Below are 22,112 nucleotides of genomic sequence, written 5' to 3' on the forward strand. Positions count from 1 at the left end.
AAACAATAAAAAATAAACATATTACATATCACCGTGCCCCGAAAAAGTCCAAACTATTAAAATATTTTAAAAATATCTCCTATGCGGTGAACGCCATAACAGAAAAAAAAAAGCACAAACAATTCGTCATTTTTTAGTCACCTTGTCCCCCCCAAAAATAGGATAGGACTGTTCTGTTATGGGCCGAATGTTCCATAAAATACGGAATGCACGCGGCCTTGTTTTTTTTTTTTTCGCGTCGTATCGAATGGTATCTCAATATTTTTTCCTGGTATCGAAACCGAATCAAATTTTGGTATCGTGACAACTCTAATTCCAGGATTCTAATATTGATGTCCTATCTTCAGGAGATAGCCGATCAGCTGTTTCAGGAGTACCTCTGTTGCTGAAAGACATAGATCTGGTCATTACGTAGTGGACGGAGCTGGTAACTGCAGCACTGCTCTAATTTACTTCAATGAGTGGATGAAGCTGTACAGTTTTGGCGCTACTCTGAAAGAGCTGATCGTCGGGGAGAGTGGTGTAGTACCCCCACCGATCAGATATTGATGGCCTATCCTAAGGATAGGTCATCAATATTAAAATTGTAGAATACCCCTTTAATGATACTTCTAATAGGTAATCTCAACTGTCAAATATGGCAGTATTTATTTTTATTTTAGAACCAAAACTACAGTTGATCCATTTGTAAATTGTAAATCAGTGATGGAAAAGGCCCTTCTCCCTTATATGCTTTGTTTGAATGGCACTTTGAATATATTTACATTGAGGTGTATACAGTGCAAATGGTTTGGTAAACATATCACAGGGGTATATACTGCAAAAAGGCTGTGAAACGCTGATCAAATACCAAGATTAGCAGGCAGGTGTTTGGCACATAAAGATTGAAAGGGCAAGAAAGAATATCCTACATGCTAACTATTTTAATATTACTTCTTAAGGTAAGGCTAGGTTCACATCTGCTTGTGACTTCCATTCATAATGGATGCCATGACACAGTGCCAGATCAGTGATATGACCAATAATTTGTAATCTAAGGGGACACGACAGGGTATACTGAATTAAAAGTATCTGCCAGGTACTTGCCCAACCAAAATTCTGTGCATGGCTGGGAGGGTTGCTGATGAGTCAAGCCCCAGCTGGTCGACCTATCAGTGAGGCTGAAAGCCGAGCCAATCAGGTTCCTGGCTCAGCATCCATTCCCAGAGCTAGGCAGGGGATTGCTACTCAGTCATAGCCAGCCGCTGGTACATTCATGCGTCCTGCCTCTGTACCTCTGTGCTTTGTACCTGAACTCTAGACCTGCTCGTTATCCCTCTGAGTACCAAACGCCGCTTGTTTTCTGGATTAACTCCTCATCTGTTGAATTGGCTTCTACTGATTTTCCTGGTATTTTAACCATGGCTAGTTTCTGGATTAGCCCCTTGTCTGCTGTTTGGGTCTAATGTATCTCTCCTGGTTCTGACCCTACTTGTCCACTACTCTTTTCATCCAGTCATTCTGGTAGGTCTGCTTCTAGCGAGCTTGTACCAGTTTTATCCTACCTTACTCCATGGATGTAATTTCAGAGTCGGAGCTACTTTTGGAAATGTACCAACTGATTTTAGCCTTAAAAATATATGCTATTAATACTGTGTAGTTAATAAAAAAAACTTTCATAGAAATTTAGAAAAGTATAGAAACGTTAATCGAAAATATATTTTATATTCTGTCAATTTAAGCTCCCTATTTATCAAAAACAGTAATAAGCAGGGTGTTCTAGTGGTGACAGAAAATCAGTTCTAACGTCTCCTGTCCTTATACTATAAAAAGTGATAAGCAAGGTGTTCTGGCAATGATAGATAATCACTTCTCATCTCTCCTGTCCTGGTGATACATAATCAGTTCTCATCTCTCCTGTCCTTATACTGTAAACAATGATAATCAGGGTGTTCTAGTGGTGATAGATAATCAGTTCTAATCTCTCCTGTGTTCTTTCCTGTCCTTATACTATAAACAGTGATAAGCAGGGTGTTCTAGTAGGTATAATCAGTTGTCATCTCTCCTGTTCTTATACTATAAACAGTGATAAGAAGGGTGTTCTAGTGGTGATAGATAATCAGTTCTCACCTCTCCTGTCCTCACCTCTACTATAAACAGTGATAAGCAGGGTGTTCTAGTGGTGATAATCAGTTCTCATCTCTCCTGTGTTCTCGCCTGCCCTTATACTATAAGCAATGATAATCAGGGTGTTCTAGTGGTGATAGAAAATCAGTTCTCACCTCTCTGTGTTCTCACATGTCCCTTATTCCCTTATACTAGGTATCTTCATGCTGCTACAAGGTCCTTACTTACAATGCCTGAAACTGTACTGCACATGCTCAGTAATGAAGACCAGAGAAGGAAGTTCACTAGATGCATGCCTGCAGTCAACTCAGAATTGCTAGACAGAACAGGAAGACGGTATTAAAGGGGTTGTTCAGGAAAAAGTAACATTTTGGCAGCCTGCCTCCGCTATGAAAATAATTATACTAATCTACTCCCAGCCGCTCCAGTCCTGCATGCTGGCTCCCTTGTGTCCATCTTCCGATCTGGGGCTTGTTTCCTTCCTTCCCAGCACTGGAATTGTCCCCTGCTTCACTGCAGCAGTCATGTGTTTCTTGTGGACATGTTACCACTGCAGCCAGTTATTTCCCATGCCTGGGAGGAAGTAAACAAGCCGTGGACCAGAAGATGTAGCTAGTACGCAGGACCAGAGCTACGGGTAGCAGGTAAGTATGATTCTTTCCATAGAGGAGAAATAAAATTGCATTCCAAGAAATATGTTTTAAATTCTATATATGTTCTATATGATTACTTACATGATAATGAGAAAAAGCCTGATGTTACCATTTTACTACAGTAAAATTGGAGTCAGTCGGCGCGTGGTAAAATACAGGAGTCAGAGTCAGAACTTTGATTTACCGACTCCACATCCCCGTGTATGCTGGGTCCCTAGCAGCCGAGTCCATTCGGCCTTGGGGCAGGCTCTGGTGAAGAACCTAGCCTTAGCGTTCTATCAGCTGGATTGGTTAGGAAGAACTGGTAGCTGTTTCTGAGTTTGCTGGCTGTGGCTCCAGATGGTGATTGTAGTATTTCCTTAGAGTATCACTTTTACTGATCTGCATCAAAATACATATCATATTGAGTACAAACACCACAAGAATCTGGCAAGGAAGGGGGTGCTATTTGTTTACACATCCCCTGCGTATTTAGGCTGATAGTCAGCGTGTCCACCACCACTAATTCAAATCTTCTCACTATGGGAGTCAATACTTGTAGTTTAATGTAGTGGAAATTATTCGGACAGATAAAGCCTTGTTCACATCAGCATTTTGAAAAATACATCAGGCTGTTCTGGCAGAGGAACAGCCTGTTAGAATTTACTGAATCCAGCATAGCTTTGACTTCAATGGGATCCGACGGGGATCTGGCTGTTTCCGCCATAAAAGTCGGCATTCGACTTGACAAAAAAGGTGCTTCACCTCTAATTATCAGCACTGTCCTATAGATATCACTGTGTAATATATAATGGCAGGTAGCATTGTGTGATAACTGACCCATATATCTTCAGACCGATCAGCAGTGCTCCAATGTCTGCACAGTTGGTGGTTACACTTTCACTTATTCTGAATGCGGCTTTATTGCAGTTATTTGGTAGGTTTATAGGCTAACCTGACAACGTGACCCTGTATTACAGCTTGTCCTGCCTGCCTAACCCCGGAAGTGGTAAATTCTTGTATACTGGGCATAGGACGGATACCAACAGTACCCAGCGGATGCCATTCACTTATAGTGGGGTCCTTCAGTGTTTGTGCTGTGGTTTCTGTTGTCTTGAGTGAACCCTCCTTCTTGCTATAATAAGAGACAGAGCTGCGGAGCCTCCGGCGGCATCATGGTCCGGAGTCTCTTGACCTTATCATGGGTCCGGGATATGTTATATTTTTGGGAATAGCATGTCCAATCCTTGTGTATATGAAATAAAGATCACAGTTCCTGCATGTTTCAGCCGTGTATATATGAGTTCCTCGGCTTTTCTTTTGATTTGTCTTCCATTCTCATGCATGTCTGCACCCTGCTAATATTAGAGGCGCTTAGCTTACACTCTGGGGGTAATTTACCACAGCTTGACGCCCGTTTTTATTTAATTTTTACTTAAATAAGTCGCAACTAGGGATGAGTAAATCGACTTCGGATGCTTCATCTGAAGTCGATTCGCATAAAACTTTGTTGTAATACTGTACAGAACGGGACCTCCATACAGTATTAGAATGTATTGGCTCCAATGAGTCCATACAGTATTACAACAAAGTTTTATGCGAATCAACTTTGGATGAAGCATCCAAAGTCAATTCGTTCATCCCTTGTCGCAACATTTGGCTGAAATGCCATTTTGCACCAAAAATTTATGGGTGACCTTTGAGGTTTTCTACTACTCTGGGCACTTTTTTTTTTTTTTTTTAAGTGGAAGGGGTGACACATTTACTATCATTTATGTCTGAACACTGTGGTTCAGGTTAAAAAATATCACAGCAAATGTGTGTGAAAGGGGTCTTAGGGTGGTTTCACATACAGTATGTTTTTTTTAAAACCACTGCAGTTTTTTTGAGCCAAAGACAGAAGTAGGTCAGCAGAAAGTATAAGTCCTTAATTTATATTTTCCCTTCCCTTTGAATCTACTTCTAGCTTTGGTTCAAACCCTGCCCAAAAAATATGACTTCCAAAAAAGCAGACTAAAAACCGCAGGTGCAAAAATGTTACATAAAAAAAAAGTTAAGAAAAACACGACCGAAATCCTAAGTGTGAAACCACACTCAAAATCTGCACCAGCATGCTGTTCATTTTAAATCCACACTGCATGTAAATTTCCATGCCGGAAAACTGAACTGTAAAATCTCATCCATTTGCACGGTACAGTGATCCACTCAAATCTGAAGGTAAAATTCACAGCAATTCTGTCCTGTGTGAACTTCCTCTTAAAGGGATTTCCAGGATTTTTATATAGATGGCCTATCCTCAGGATAAGCCATCAATATCAGATCACTGGGAGTCCAGCACCCTCCACCCCCACTGATCAGCTGTTTCAGGGTCTCTCTGGCCCTGGAACTACACAGCTCTGTCCATTGTGATAACTGCAGCGCTGCTCCCACTAAAGTGAATGCGAGCAGTGCTGCAGTTACCAGATCTGTCCACTAAACAAAGGACCGCACTATGTAGCTACAGCGTGACCGGGGCTACAAGGTAACAGCTGATTGGTGGGGGTGCAAGAAGTTGGACCCCCACAGATCTGATATTGATGGCTTGCCATCAGGATAAGTCATCTATATCAAAATCCTGGACAACCCCTTTATTAAAGGGGTTTTCGGGGAGTTAAATACCGACAACCTATCCTCTGGATAGGTCATCAGTATCTGATCGGACCCCTGCAATCAGCTGTTTGAGAAGGCAGTGGTGCTCGCAGCTTTTTCTAGGCCAGTGAAGAGACGTTCATCGGTCACATGGCCTAGGAGCAGCTCAACCCCACAGAAGTGAATGAGTGCCGGTGCCTTCTCAAACAGCTGTTAGGAAGGGGTCCCAGGTGTCGGACACCTACCGAGCAGATAGTATTTAAAGGGGTTCTGCACTTTGTTTTAACTGATGATCTATCCTCTGGATAGATCATCAGCTTCTGATCGGCGGGGGTCCAACACCCGGGACCCCCGCTGATCAGCTGTTTGAGAAGGCAGCGGCGCTCCAGTATCGCTGCGGCCTTCTCATTGTTTACCGCCTGTCAAGGAACCATGAACCAGACGTACAACAAGAGATACGTGGAAATAAGAAGGCTTTATTGAAAATCAAGCTGTAAGGCAAAAGTCCAAACGGATGGCTAAACCGAAGCAGGGTCTTGCGAAGCCAGAGGTCAGGAACCAGGAGGGTAATCAGACGAAGCCTGGATCAGGAACCAGCAGGGTAGTCAGACGAAGCCTGGATCAGGAACCAGCAGGGTAGTCAGACGAAGCCAGGATCAGGAACCAGAAGCAGCAGCAGTCTTAGAAGCATGTGAACACAGGAGGACCAAGCAAGGAACTGAAGCCACAGACCTCCTAGGCATCCAGCTCCTCCCAGTGGGAAGGAGAAGCCGCCGGGTGGGAGGCTACAAGAAACCCAGAAACCAAGATGGCCGCCAGCACATGTCAAACGAAGGAGAACAGCAAGAAGGTAAGACCATGACAGTACCTCCCCCTCAAGGGCCCCTCCTCCGCGGAGTAAAGAACGGTTTCTGAGGGAAGCGTGCGTGGAAGGCTCGGAGCAAGGCAGGAGCATGGACATCTGCGGAAGGAACCCAGGAACGCTCCTCTGGACCATAACCACGCCAATGGACCAAAAACTGCACCCGACCGCGGACCATGCGTGAGTCCAGGATATTGCTCACCTCATACTCCTCACGATTGCCCACTTGGACCGGACGAGGCCGAGGAACCGAGGAAGTGAAACGATTACACACCAGTGGCTTCAACAGGGAGACATGAAACACGTTGGAGATCCGCATGCCAGGAGGAAGCGCAAGGGCATAGGCTACCGGGTTTACCCTGCAAAGCACTCGGAAGGGACCAACAAAGCGAGGAGCCAGCTTGGGAGTGGGCACTCGAAGGTTGAGGTTGCGGGTGGACAACCATACGCGGTCTCCGACCTGGTAGGAAGGAGCGGGCGCTCGTCTGCGATCAGCCTGGAGTCTCTGGCGCTGCGCAGAGACCTCAAGGGACCTCTGGATCTGTACCCAAGAAGCACGTAGGACGGAAAGGTGATCCTCCACAGCCGGAATATCCTGGGGAGAGAATACCTCCGGTAACACGGCAGGTTGGAACCCATAATTGGCCATGAAGGGAGACGTCCCAGAGGAAGAGTTCACCGCCGTGTTCCTGGCAAACTCAGCCCAAGGCAGGAGGTCAACCCAATTGTCTTGGTGATCGGAGACATAGCAACGAAGGAATTGCTCCAAGGCCTGATTGGATCGTTCTGCGGCCCCATTGGACTGAGGGTGGTAGGCCGAGGAGAAAGAGAGATGAATCCCCAACTGGGAGCAAAAGGAGCGCCAGAACCTGGACACAAACTGACTCCCCCGATCCGACACAATCTCCTTGGGCAAACCGTGCAACCGGAAGACCTCCCTGGCAAAAATCGTGGCCAACTCTTGTGCAGAGGGTAACTTCTTGAGAGGAACACAGTGGCACATTTTGGAAAACCGATCCACAATCATGAGAATGACCGTATGGCCTCGGGATGCAGGGAGGTCCACAATGAAATCCATCCCCAGGTGTGACCATGGACGCTCCCCGGTGGCTATGGGTTGCAAAAGGCCCAACGGACGGTGCCGAGGGGACTTACTCTGGGCACAAACGGAGCATGCCGCTACATATGCGGCGATGTCGGAACGTAGAGAAGGCCACCAGAACAGACGTGAAACAGCCCAGGACAGCTGATTCTTTCCAGGATGCCCCGCGGCCTTGGAGTTATGGTAGGTACGCAACAACCGAGTGCGCAACTCCTCAGGCACAAAACATCTGCCGTTGGGTCTCCCAGAGGGAGCACCAGATTGAGCCGCCAAAATCTGCTCACCCAGGGGAGAGGTCAGGCTGGTGCGAATGGCGGCCAGGATCTGATTCGGAGGTATGACCGAAGTCGGAATCGACTCCTCCCCGGACAGCTCGGAGTACTGCCGTGATAAGGCATCCGCTCTGATGTTCTTGGAACCGGGTAGGTAGGAGACCACGTAATTAAAACGTGACAAGAACAGAGCCCATCTGGCCTGACGTGGTGTCAATCTCTTGGCCTCAGAGAGGTAGGTCAGATTCTTGTGGTCCGTCAGGATGAGAACCGGAACCACCGAGCCCTCGAGCAAGTGCCTCCATTCTTTAAGGGCCTGCACGATGGCCAATAACTCCCTGTCACCAATCTGATAGTTGCACTCCGCGGAAGACAGTTTCCGGGAGTAAAACCCACAAGGAAGCAGAGGACCCTCTGGTGTTCTACGCTGAGACAGAAGGGCGCCTACTCCCGTCTCAGACGCGTCCACCTCAAGGACAAAAGGCAACCCAGGGTTGGGATGCGACAGAATCGGAGCCGACACAAAGGCGGACTTTAGAGCCTCAAAAGCTCGGATGGCCTCGAGCGGCCAGACCTGGGGATTACTGCCCTTCCTGGTCAGATCCGTGAGAGGCTTGGCTAGCATGGAAAAGTCCCTGATGAACTTCCGATAATAATTGGCGAAGCCCAAAAAGCGCTGCAGGGCACGAAGACCACTGGGCTGGGGCCACTGTAAGACAGCCGAAACCTTCTCAGGATCCATGGAGAACCCCTCAGCGGAAATGATGTAACCTAAGAAGGTTACCTGGGATCGGTGAAATTCGCATTTCTCAAGCTTACCGAACAGCTTGTTCTCTCGTAACCGTTGCAACACTCGTCTGACATCCAGAATGTGGGCCTCCATGGATTCAGAATATACCAAGATGTCATCCAAATAGACCACCACACACTGCTGCAACAGGTCACGGAAAACATCGTTGATGAATTCCTGGAAGACTGCGGGCGCATTGCACAACCCAAAGGGCATAACCAAGGATTCATAATGACCGGTCCTGGTGTTAAACGCGGTCTTCCACTCATCGCCCGCCTTGATCCTTACCAGGTTATATGCCGCCCTCAGGTCGAGTTTGGTAAAGACCGTGGCCCCTTTGAGGCGATCGAACAGCTCGGAAATCAAGGGTATCGGGTAAGCGTTCTTGATCGTGATGCGATTGAGACCCCTGTAATCGATGCAAGGCCTCAACTCACCGCCCTTCTTTTTCACAAAGAAAAATCCAGCCCCTGCCGGGGACGAGGATTTGCGAATGTGTCCGCGTGAAAGCGCCTCCCTCACGTACTCCTCCATGGCCTCATTCTCCGCTACCGACAGTGGATAGACTTTGCCACGAGGAGGAACGGCACCAGATTGTAACTCTATGGCACAATCGTATGGGCGGTGCGGAGGTAGGGCAACCGCACGCACCTTATCGAATACATCCCGGTACTCCTCGTATTCAGGAGGCAACAGAGAGTCCGAGGAAGTACACAGCAACTTGACAGACCCATGGATGCAACTAGCCCCACACTGCGGTGACCACGAGAGGATCTCGGCCGACCTCCAATCGAAAGTCGGATTATGCTTCTGGAGCCAGGGGTACCCCAAGACCACCGAGTAGTGTGGAGACGAAATAACCTGGAGACAGACCGACTCTCTGTGAACGGCACCAATGGCCATCCCCACTGGAAGGGTCTCATGAGTCACGTGTGGCGGCAGAAGGGGTCTGCCGTCTATCGCCTCAAGAGCCAGTGGGGAACCTCGAGGCTGCAGAGGAATGGAATTGGCGGCAGCGAACACACTATCAATGAACAAACCACCAGCACCAGAGTCCACCAACGCCTGAGTCGTCACCGAGCCCCCGACCCAGGAGAGGACAACAGTAATCAGTGGTTTGTCAACACGGGAAACCGGGGACGAGGAGACTCCACCCAAGATCTGCCCCCGACAGGATCTCAGGTGCGAGCGTTTCCCGGACGGTTCGGGCATGCCAACCGAAAATGCCCACCGAGACCACAGTACATGCATCGGCCCTCGCGTCTCCGTAGTGCCCTCTCCCCCTCGGACAGGCGAGCAAACCCCAGCTGCATGGGTTCACCCCCAGACAAGTCATCCCCAGGAGGCGTGGGAGGAGAGGGAGGCACGGGTGGGACAGCAAACGTAGGCGCCAATCTGTTAGAAGACCTCCGCAGGCTCTCCTTAAAGGAAGGTCTCTCCCTGAGTCTGGTGTCAATCAAAATCAGGAAAGAAATAAGAGATTCGAGCTCCACTGGTAGGTCCTTAGCTGCAACCTCATCCTTCAAGGCATCCAAGAGACCATGAGAGAAAGCAGCGACCAGAGCCTCATTATTCCAGCCCACCTCTGCTGCCAGGGTACGAAACTCAATGGCGTATTCAGCTACGGATCGTGAACCCTGTCTGATGGACATAAGGAGCTTCGCAGCAGAGGCAGCACGAGCCGGCACATCGAATACCTTCCGAAGAGAAGCAACAAAACCGGAAAACTCGGCAACCACCGGATTGTTGTTTTCCCATAAAGGGCTGGCCCAGGCCAAGGCCTTGTCCGAGAGCAGCGAGATCAAGAAGCCCACCTTTGATCTCTCAGTAGGAAAGGCATGTGGCAGCAACTCGAAATAAATGCCCACCTGGTTAAGGAAACCTCGGCACTGAGTTGGCTCTCCCCCAAAGCGCTGTGGAAGGGGGGCAGAACCGGTCATACCCCGAAACACCGCAGGCGCAGCAACAGGTGTCGGGGTAGACTCTGGCGCAACAACCGGAGCGGCAGTAGGAGCGGGCCCAGGAGCGACAACCGACCCATCGGCAACGGAAGCTAAATGAGCCGTGCGTTCAAGCAGGGTTTGCAACGCCACAGCGAACCGACCCAACAGGTGATCCTGCTGATCAAGTCTGGCAACCAGCGTAGGTAGCGAGGATGTCCCTGTACCGTCAGAATTCATGGCTTGGTCCTAATGTCAAGGAACCATGAACCAGACGTACAACAAGAGATACGTGGAAATAAGAAGGCTTTATTGAAAATCAAGCTGTAAGGCAAAAGTCCAAACGGATGGCTAAACCGAAGCAGGGTCTTGCGAAGCCAGAGGTCAGGAACCAGGAGGGTAATCAGACGAAGCCTGGATCAGGAACCAACAGGGTAGTCAGACGAAGCCTGGATCAGGAACCAGCAGGGTAGTCAGACGAAGCCAGGATCAGGAACCAGAAGCAGCAGCAGTCTTAGAAGCATGTGAACACAGGAGGACCAAGCAAGGAACTGAAGCCACAGACCTCCTATATATATGAGCTAGGCATCCAGCTCCTCCCAGTGGGAAGGAGAAGCCGCCGGGTGGGAGGCTACAAGAAACCCAGAAACCAAGATGGCCGCCAGCACATGTCAAACGAAGGAGAACAGCAAGAAGGTAAGACCATGACACCGCCGGCCCAGTGACGTCACGACTAGTATCAGCTAGCTTGGGTGTGGCTAAGCTCTGTTCACTTGAATGGAGCTTAGCCCCGCCCACGCTAGCTGATACTAGTCGTGACGTCAGTGGGCCGGCGGTAAACAGCTAATCGGCGGAGATCCCGGGTGTTGGACCCCCGCCGATCAGAAGCTGATGATCTATCCAGAGGATAGATCATCAGTTAAAACAAAGTGCAGAACCCCTTTAAGTCTTGGAAAATCCCTTTAAAGCGGTTCTCGGAAAATTAAGGAAATAAAATGACTGAAAATACTTAAAGGGGTATTCCCATCTCAGACAATGGGGGCATATCGCTAGGATATGCCCCCATTGTCTGATAGGTGCAGGTTCCACCGCTGGGACCCGCACCTACAACGAGAATGAAGCGGGAAGAGCTGTGGCTGGAGGACCCCGGATTTCCCGAGGTCCATCCACCACCAAGCGCTGCTCCCATAGAAGTGAATTGGAGCCCACCGCGCACATGTGGCCCCTGCTCCCATTCATTTATAGAGGGCAGATGGCAATAGCCGAGTCAGCGCTCGGCTATTTTCGGCGGCCCCATAGAAATGAATGGAGGGCGGCTGTGCATGCGCAGTGTGCCCTCCGTTCATTTCCCTGCTCCGTTCTCATTGTAGGTTCGGGTCCCAGTGGTGGCGATATGCCCCCATTGTCTGAGATGGGAAAACCCTGTTAAATATTACTTTATTATAAATATATTCCCAAATACCTTTCATGAGGGATAATGACTCGTTTTGTCTAGGGAGCAAGCGTTAGGTGAAATAAAATAGCCACTGTCCTATTAGTACACACAAAACCTGTCCTAATCACAGAGCAGGACAAGTTACTTCACAACACTGAGCTAAAGAGCTGCCTCATCCTCCTCTCCTACTTGTAAGGGATTATGATCCTGAATACAGTCGATAAGATCTTCAGCTGAATCCGTGTAGGAATGGAGTTCATGAGGAGACATGAAGTACAGAGAGGAGGTGGGGATGTGGCTGATGAGCAGCAGCACATATATGCAGTCTCCATTACCACAGCCCCACATTACCACAATCTGTCCTGTCCGTCCTCTCTGTACCTCATGTCTCTTCGTCAACTAACAAGTAGAGCAGAGAGGAGGTTGAGGCAGCTCTTTAGCTCAGTGTTGTGAAGTAACTTGTCCTGCTGTGTGATGAGGACAGATTGTGTGTGTACTAATAGGGTGGCGGGTGACGGGGAAGATATTGCAACATTGGGTGGGTAGTCGGGACCTTATGTGTATATTAGAGGGGGCGGGAATGCATGGGGGGAGAGATAGGGTCCTAATTATTGATCTTATGAAGAAAGTTTGGGCGACGGTGAAGCAACTTAGAGGTGTGGGAGGTGTTGGTGAGCTTTCCCCAATATGGGATAACAATCTATTGCCAGAGTTCACGTCACTGTCGGGACTTAGGAACTGGGAGTCTCGGGAGGTGATGAGGATAGGTCAATTACTTGAAGGCACGGTATTCAAATCCTTTCAGGAAATGCAGCAAGAGTTTAATGTTCCAAAGAGATGGTTTTACCAGTATTTGCAATTGAGGCACGCTTATGATGTCATGGTAAGGAAAGGGTGTCGTATAGCTAAAACGGATGTGGTGCAGAAGCTTATTCTTTCAAAAGGTGGGAGGAGAGGACTGATTTCACAGGTGTATACGTTATTACTGGATAAGTTTCTGGATGGTTTCCCTCGGTCGCGGATGTTGAAGTGGGAGGGTGATTTGGGTGCAGTTTCGAAGGATCAGTGGGATGCTATATTAGATGCAGTTCCCAGTGTGTCTCTAAGTGAGCAGGCGAAATTATCACAACTCTTTATCATCCACAGAGTTTATAAAACACCAGTATTTTTACGAAAAATCGGGGTCAGGACTGATGATAGGTGTCCGAAATGTATGAAGGAAGGAGCGGATCTGGTGCATATGATGTGGTCGTGCTCTGTCATAAGTAGATATTGGGATGAGGTGCTGAATAAGATTAACCGTAAGCTGGGGCTGAGTTTGCAAAAAGATCCTAAGGTGTGTGTGCTGGGATATGTGGCAGAGATTGGAGGAAGTGAGTTGGTTAAGGTGGCGGTGGGTAGACTGTTATATGTAGCCAGGAAACTGGTGGCGCAGAGATGGATCCAGGGGAGTCCGCCAGAGATTGAAGAGTTTGAAAGGAAGGTGAACGACATGTTGATATTGGAGAAGAGTGTGTTTGTTAAGCGTGGCTGTCCTCAGAAGTTTGACAAGTTGTGGAACGAATGGATGTCTCACACTCATCTAATGCTATAAACTAGGATAGAAGGTTTCTTACTCCTTTCATTTGGGGGGGGAAGGGGGGGGGTGTTAACATGTTAGTCTAGGGAACATCATCACGATCAGTGTTCTTAGTAGATTATGGGGGGTGTATCTTATATGCCATTTCAAGTACTCAAGATTGTAGTCATTTTTGCCAGTTGTGAGTTCTATGATAGAATCGTATTTGGATGGTGGTAATGGCATAATGTGATTGTGAACCCTGATATTGCTTTCTTAAAAATTTTCAATAAAAATGATTTGATAAAAAAAAAAAAATAGGGTGGCGGACATTTTATTTCCCCTGATGAGCCATTATAACTAATGAAAGGTATTTGAGAATATATTTATACTAAAGTAATATTTAAGTATTTTCATTTTCTTCATTCCCAAAGAACACCTTTTAGGTAGAATTATTGGGATGATCAGGTCAAGAAAAATAAATGAAAATACTTAGATGTGTCATAATATCTGAAAAATAATGGCAGGAAATGTGGCTGGAAGTGTGGGTGTTACAACATATAAGACCTTGCACAATTTTCATCAGTTCCTTTGTTGACCGCAATGCATTACTCCACAGGAAAATTGAGAAATGCACCAAAATGGTACAAACTTTTTAAGCTGCGTGTCGTAACTGAGCAAAGCAGAAAGTGCAAAAACCCTAAACATGTCATCAGGGTTGGACTTGTTTGCAGTGACATACTGTCTAAAGGACGATGACCCTACTGTCACTACAAGCAATATCCTAGGGTTGAGAGTTATGAATATTCTTACAGTCATTTCCAAGTTCTCTAGGTCTCTCACGTGGTGACAACGCACTAATGACAACCATTCAGGTATGTTCACCCTGACGCCGTGGAACCGCTCGTGGCTTAGCTCCAATGAATGGATAAATCTGCGAGCAGACACATGTCCTGGCCTAAAGCAGTTTCTGTCTGGACCCTGACGCCAAAAAAGGACATCTCCCATCTAGGTGCAGTTGTGGCTATAAACTACCTGCCAAAATTCTCATAGTGGCATATACCGCCACATGAAGGTGCCCTTAAAGTGCATATATGACAGACACACAGTGGCGTACTGCCAATATAGGCAGACCACACCGTAGTTATGGGGCCCACGGCACAGGGGGGCCCGGAGCGCATGGAAAGCCCCGCCCCCTACGTCTACTCTGCAGAGACAGTTATTCATAGTTAATAGAGGCCAGACCACTTCCTGTTCTTCCTCCAGCTCCCTCGGCACTGCAGCAGGAGCAGGCTCAAAGCACATACAGAGGAGCGCACCCGGCGTATCCTCTCTGCTCACGTGCTGCCCCGCCATCTTCCTCAAGATAGTATTCATCAGCCAGTGAGTGCACTACAGCCCCCCCTCCCAGACTGAAGGATTGCTCCGGACCGGTCTGAACAGTGTGCCACAGTAAGAGGACAGCAGGAGATTTAATAAAAAGTTCAGAAACTTGGTGGGGGGAGGGCAGCAGCAAGCAGTAGGGTTTTGGGGGGCTTATAAAGGACTCAGGAGGACAGTGTGCTTTGTTCCTATCCCCCGGGGGGGAAGCACTCTGTACTCCAGAGTCCTCTATGAGCCTACACACACCCCCCTCCAGCACATCGGTCACCTTGCAGGGGGGGGGGGGGGATATGATTGGTGGCTATGTGCACACTATAATGCCCCCCAAAATGCCTGGGCACCTTACTTACCTCATTCCCCGGCACCCGCGTTGCTCCTGATGCCCGCACAGCCACTACTGCCTCCATCCTGTCACGCAGATGAAAACCTAGGGGGGGAGGGGGGGGAGTGAATAGCAGGCCACGATGGGAACCAGCCTCCCTAGCATTACGGGTGACGCTAGTGAGGCTCATTTCTGACATGGCCTGCTATTGGCTGCACCCCCCCACTGGGCATAAGTTGTATCTGTATGCGGTGCCTGGGGATAATAGGGGTTAGAATTACATAGCCCCTTTAACATTTTTGCATTTTCTTTTTTCTTCGCTATTTTCCTCGAGCCATAACTTTTTTATTTTTCCGTTCACATAGATGTATGAGGGCTTATCTTGTACTTTAATATGGCAAACAATGTAGTGGGAAGGGGGGGGGGGGAATCCAAATGGGTTGGAATTTGAAAAAAATACACTATTTCTCCACCGTTTTACGGGTTTTGCTCCTACAGGCATTAATGTATACATTTCTTTATTGGCAATGGGGGTATGGCAGGGGAGGAGCCAGGACAGAAGGTGGGATGGGCCAGGGGTGGGTAGTAGGCGGGGTTAGGGGCCCACTTCAGATTCTTGATATGGGGCCCAGTGATTTCTATTTTTTAGCAAAAGTTACGGATCCTGAAGAAAGGAGAAGTCCTTCCTTTATATTTCTTATTCCCTTCCAACTGCTTCTACTTTGGCTAAAAAAACTGCCACAAAAAGCTGTGTGTGACACCACTCCTACGCTCCATGCACGCGACCGTATCTGTTTTGCGGTCCGTGTTGCATCTGCAGTTTTGCAGATCCATTGACTTCAATGGGTAAGTGGTCTGCCTTTTGTGGACAAGTATAAGACATGTTCTATCTTTCTGCAGAATGGGCATAGGAATGCAGAATGCACGCGGATGATTTGTGTGCTTTACCCATCCGTATGTCCGTTCTGCAAAAAGATAGACTACACCTGCAAAATGCGGACCATGGACCCATTGAAAATAATGGGTCCACAAATAAAATGTGGACCGCATCCGTATTTTGTGGCTCTGCGATTTGCGAACCGCAAAGCGGATAAGGTAATTTGCATGGGCCTATAGAGTTGTCCTCCTCTCATATGGCTTGTTCACATGTTCATGGCACAGATTCTGTGCCTAAATCCTCATCAAATCTGTTAACTTCTCCTATCAAGTGCAAATGCCTGGGGTACGTTAATTTGTGCGTGTGCCACAGGGGAAAAAATCATAATGAAAATGCCACGAGTTAAGGACGCATTCACACAACCGTGCCGTGTTTTACTGTCCGCAAATTGCCCATGTGCGTTCTGCAATTTGCAGAACGGAACGGGCAGCCCATTAAAGAAATGCCTATTCATGTCCGTGTTTGCAGACAAGCTCTATATTTTTTGCGGGCCGCGTAATGGAACGGATGCAGACAGCACACGGTGTGCTGTCCGCATGTTTTGCGGCCCCCTTAAAATGAATGGGTCCGCACCCGTTATGCAAAAATTGCGGAACGGATGCAGACTCATTCATACGGTCGTATGAATGTACTTTAACCCCAAGATGATTATCATGGATTATCTCCATTGAATGAGACTGTTCCTCATGCCATTCACCTGCACACATGTGGCAGAAATCGGTGTGCCAGCCTTGAATCTCTACCATGCATACTCCAAAACGTATGACCGTGGCCTTACCATCTGGAGGCACAGGGGTCACAGTAGTTGTGGAATTTCTGGAGGCCTGACTCATGATGTCACCAGTGATTGACATTAGATTGCGGTCAGAATGGGTGAACATCTGGGCTGTGTTATATTGGTGGGCATTCAGCCCTGGAGAAACCCTCCTTCATGCCAGATTGTCATTAGTTGTTCTGGCAGATTAGATGTTATCATACAAGGGTCACCACCACAAGTACAGCCAGATGACAAACTGGTTCCACCAAATCTAAGAGCGACTCACTGCTCAGGGGGGCTCCCCATCAGTGGTCACCGCTTCCATGTGCCCTAACTGGTCATAATGGGACAACCCTATAGCTGGGAGAAACAAGTAGGGAACTCCAGAATGAAGACATCTTTGAAGGCATTGGCACAGGAAATGTTCTGCTTGCTCTGCTCAGGGACGGATTGTCCGAGGACCTTACAGGGAAATTTCCCGGTGGGCCGATGCCCAGGGGGCTACCTGAGCCCTCCTCATAGCCGGCCAGTGGAAGTTTTGGGGGATGTATTGTGTGCTGCTGGCAGTATGTTGTGCTGGATGGTGGTATTTGGCTCTGTTGGGGTGGTATAATGTGCCATAGTATGGTACTGCTGGTCCTGCCTTCCATCAGTTTGATGCCAACTACAAAACAGGGCCACTTTTAGTATTTTTTCCATGGCCACTTTAAGTTCCCAGTCCGCCCCTGGCTCTGCTAATGCAAATCATATAATACCACTGCTATCTGTCAATACAGAAGACTCATAGCTTCCATACAGCTGCCTGGGGCTATGTAGAGAGACATGTATGTACAGGCTGACTCATACTCCTGAACTTCTCCCGCAGGACATGCACATGGCAGGGAAAGAGCATTACAATGTACTGACCTGTTGAGCTTGTTAGCAAATGCCCTCCTTTCTGCGCTGGAAAGCGACGCCATGCTCAGGCTCCTGTGACTGTCGCACAATTGGCGCCCCGCCGCGTTTCCTCATGCCCCATGCACTGTCAGCGAGCTGTCACCACACACTTCCGTATTTCGCTGCTGCCACCCTGACCAGAGCTGGGGGAGGAGGATGGAGGCAGCTATCAGGACACCCAGCTGCCACCCTGACCAGAGCTGAGGGAGGAGGATGGAGGCAGCTATCAGGACACCCAGCTGCCACCCTGACCAGAGCTGAGGGAGGAGGATGGAGGCAGCTATCAGGACACCCAGCTGCCGCAGGAGAGGGGCTCTGCACACGGGCCAAGTCCTGGAGAAACGGGAGGCCGGAGGTGACAGGAGGCTAATCCCTGCTGCACTCACTACACCTATCTGCAAGGAAAGAGTTAACGACAGCGGGCTGCTTATCACGTGGTTTACAGAGACTTCTGCTTTTCACAGCAATTTAGGAAGATACATTCTTTATGTGCTGTGTCCGTATACTGTATGTGAGGAGCAGTATCTCCTTTCTATCTATAACATCTATCTAATATCTATCTAATATCTATCATCTATCTATCTATAACATATATCTATCTAATATCTATCATCTATCTATCTATCTAACATCTATATATCTATCTCATATCTATATTCTTTCTATCTATTTAATATCTATCTCCTATCTATCCATCTATCTATCTATCTTTCTATTATCTATCTCGTATCTATCTATCTAATATCTAACATCTATATATCTATCTCATATCTATATTCTTTCTATCTAATATCTATCTTTCTAGTATCTATCTATTTATGTATCTATCTATCCCGTATCTATCTATCTCCTATCTATTTCATATCTATCTAATGTCTATCTCATATTTATCTTTTTAATATCTATCTATCATTTATCTCCTATCTACCTACCGTATCTACCTATCTATCTAGCTATCTCTCACATGTATAATCTATCTGTATATCTATCTGATATCGACCTATTTAATATTTATCTATCTATTATCTATCATCTAATATCTATCTATTTAATATATCTATCTATCTATGTAAAAAATAAACCCCCCACAGTTTTAGATCATCTATGTGCTCTAAGTGAAGTGACCACCAATCCCAGCAGCACTTTACATGAGATCCATTTTCACATTGCAGCTAAATCTTGGTGTTTTTTTTTTACACAATTACAGTAACATACTGTGGTTCTGCATGCTTAGCGACCTAGTCTCAGTAAACGCTTAGCGACCTCGGCTCAGTAAACGCTTAGCGACCTAGTCTCAGTAAACGCTTAGCGACCTAGTCTCAGTAAACGCTTAGCGACCTCGGCTCAGTAAACAATTAGCGACCTAGTCTCAGTAAAGGCTTAGCGACCTAGTCTCAGTAAACGCTTAGCGACCTAGTCTCAGTAAACGCTTAGCGACCTAGTCTCAGTAAACGCTTAGCGACCTAGTCTCAGTAAACGCTTAGCGACCTAGTCTCAGTAAAGGCTTAGCGACCTAGTCTCAGTAAACGCTTAGCGACCTAGTCTCAGTAAACGCTTAGCGACCTAGTCTCAGTAAACGCTTAGCGACCTAGTCTCAGTAAACGCTTAGCGACCTAGTCTCAGTAAACAATTAGCGACCTAGTCTCAGTAAAGGCTTAGCGACCTAGTCTCAGTAAACAATTAGCGACCTAGTCTCAGTAAAGGCTTAGCGACCTAGTCTCAGTAAACGCTTAGCGACCTCGGCTCAGTAAACAATTAGCGACCTAGTCTCAGTAAAGGCTTAGCGACCTAGTCTCAGTAAAGGCTTAGCGACCTAGTCTCAGTAAAGGCTTAGCGACCTAGTCTCAGTAAAGGCTTAGCGACCTAGTCTCAGTAAACGCTTAGCGACCTAGTCTCAGTAAACGCTTAGCGACCTCGTCTCAGTAAACGCTTAGCGACCTCGGCTCAGTAAACGCTTAGCGACCTCGGCTCAGTAAAGGCTTAGCGACCTAGTCTCAGTAAAGACTTAGCGACCTAGTCTCAGTAAACGCTTAGCGACCTAGTCTCAGTAAACGCTTAGCGACCTCGGCTCAGTAAACGCTTAGCGACCTCGGCTCAGTAAACAATTAGCGACCTAGTCTCAGTAAACAATTAGCGACCTAGTCTCAGTAAACAATTAGCGACCTAGTCTCAGTAAACGCTTAGCGACCTCGGCTCAGTAAACGCTTAGCGACCTCGTCTCAGTAAACGCTTAGCGACCTCGTCCCAGTAAACCCCAAAGGTCCAGAGATTTTTTTTTTTTTAGAGCTGCCTTTGGAGACCATACATTATCACTAGGGTCTATTTCTTTGAATCAAAACCTATTAGACATTATTGATGTAATCGGGGTTGGGCCCCAAGTGCAATGTTCTCTGGTGGGCCAAAAGAACCCCAGTACGACCCTGACACCAGTGCCTACAGTGCAGGGCGACAGGCAGCATTAGGACCCAAAGAACGTCTACTGACAGGTTTTCTTCAAATTCTGAGGTGGTTTAAAAATAATTTCCTTCAATGTACTGCAGTGACCACAAAAGCGTTGTCTTTCCTTTCCTGCCTTCCGGGGTGTGTGGTTGTCATACACCAAAATATTCAAAGTAAGAGTTCTAAAAATACTGGTTTGGCAGCGTGTACTGTGCTGGTAGAAGTTAGTCATTTCCAGAAGACTTAGCTCCATTTATACAGCACAAGCACACATTATCGAGAAGCCCGCTGTAGAGTTACTGGAGAAGAACATACCCCTCCTGCTGCAGGGGCATACTATGGAAGCTTTCAGATTCTTAGATTTGCCTATGAGTTTCCATTAGTCTCCTAATTCATGGTTGGCTTTGAATGAATAAACCTAGCTGTAGAGTATGATAAAATAATAATAATTATTTCTATACAGCCACCATATTTCGCAGAGCTTAAGATCCAAAGGGGTCATGTACAAAAGACATCACAACGTAACTGGCTAATATACAACTGAAACATTAGGAGTGAGGAACCTGCTCGCAAGAGCTTGCAATCTAAGGTATATGATAGTGTATACAGTACTGTGCAAAAGTTTTAGGTTGTAAAAATGATGTAAAGTAACAATACTTTCTTATCAATTAACAAAATGCAAAGTGAACGAAGAATGAACAAAAAAGAAACTGAAATCCATGGAGGCACATCGCACCCTCCTCAAAGAACTTACTAACAATAAATAAGACACCACAATCTGGGTTGGATAAATAATGGCCGCAATGCTTTATTATGGGTTACCTTAATTAAATTAACACCAGAATCAATTATAGTAAATAATTAAATAATTATAAATACTTCTCTAATAAATAATTAATTCAATAACCGATATACATAATCAATTAATTAGAACTACATCCACCCAGCTACACTGAGTGATTCTGCCCCACTAACTCAGCAAAGCGACAAAAAACTTTCTTTTTTTTTCTCTTTTTTTTTTTTTTTAAAGAGGCGGAGGGCGGGGCTTTTCTCTTCTTCTTTCATTAGACTGGCCTCGAACCACTGGAGCACCTGAAATATAAAGGGGACAAGATTCCCGCCGCAAGCATCACAACAAATCACAGCTCTGGAATTCTCCCCCAGCAACCGTTCTCCACCAATCAGCTTCCAGGATTCTTCAGCCAGCCAACATCCAAGAACTGGAAAAAAACGGTTACCTCAGAACACCTTTACAGGTACCCTAAAGCAAAAGAGCGGGAAAAGAGAGAGAAGAGGGGAGGGGGGACGAGGAGGCACTACCTATATATATATACATATATCCCACACACATATATATATACAAACCGGATTCCAAAAAAGTTGGGACACTAAACAAATTGTGAATAAAAACTGAATGCAATGACGTGGAGATATCAATATTTTATTTGTAATAGAACGTAGATGACAGATCAAACGTTTAATCCGAGTAAATGTATCATTTTAAAGGGAAAATACGTTGATTAACATTTTCACGGTGTCAACAAATCCCCCAAAAGTTGGGACAAGTAGCAATAAGAGGCTGGAAAAAGTAAATTTGAGCATAACGAAGAGATGGAAGACCAATTAACACTAATTAGGTCAATTGGCAACATGATTGGGTATAAAAAGAGCTTCTCAGAGTGGCAGTGTCTCTCAGAAGCCAAGATGGGTAGAGGATCACCACTTCCCACAATGTTGCGCAGAAAGATAGTGGAGCAATATCAGAAAGGTGTTACCCAGCGAAAAATTGCAAAGACTTTGCATCTATCATCATCAACTGTGCATAACATCATCCGAAGATTCAGAGAATCTGGAACAATCTATGTGCGTAAGGGTCAAGGCCGTAAAACCATACTGGATGCCTGTGATCTCCGGGCCCTTAAACAACACTGCACCACAAACAGGAATGCTACTGTAAAGGAAATCACAGAATGGGCTCAGGAATACTTCCAGAAACCATTGTCAGTAAACACA

At 46.8% G+C, this 22,112-nt stretch overlaps 1 protein-coding gene across 1 annotated transcript in view; it reads right to left on the minus strand.

Annotated features, from left to right (window-relative positions):
• Positions 1-18,234, minus strand: part of DOCK8 (dedicator of cytokinesis 8) — a 209,522-nt gene extending 191,288 nt beyond the window's left edge. Inside the window, exon 1 of the mRNA XM_044272650.1 lies at positions 17,631-18,234. Coding sequence (XP_044128585.1) covers positions 17,631-17,683 — 53 coding nt within the window. The 5' untranslated portion in view covers positions 17,684-18,234. The remainder of the gene's footprint in view (positions 1-17,630) is intronic.
• Between the last annotated feature and the right edge of the window lie 3,878 nt (positions 18,235-22,112).

This window comes from Bufo gargarizans, chromosome 1, assembly GCF_014858855.1.
Source record: "Bufo gargarizans isolate SCDJY-AF-19 chromosome 1, ASM1485885v1, whole genome shotgun sequence".
Taxonomy (NCBI): Eukaryota; Metazoa; Chordata; class Amphibia; order Anura; family Bufonidae; genus Bufo; species Bufo gargarizans.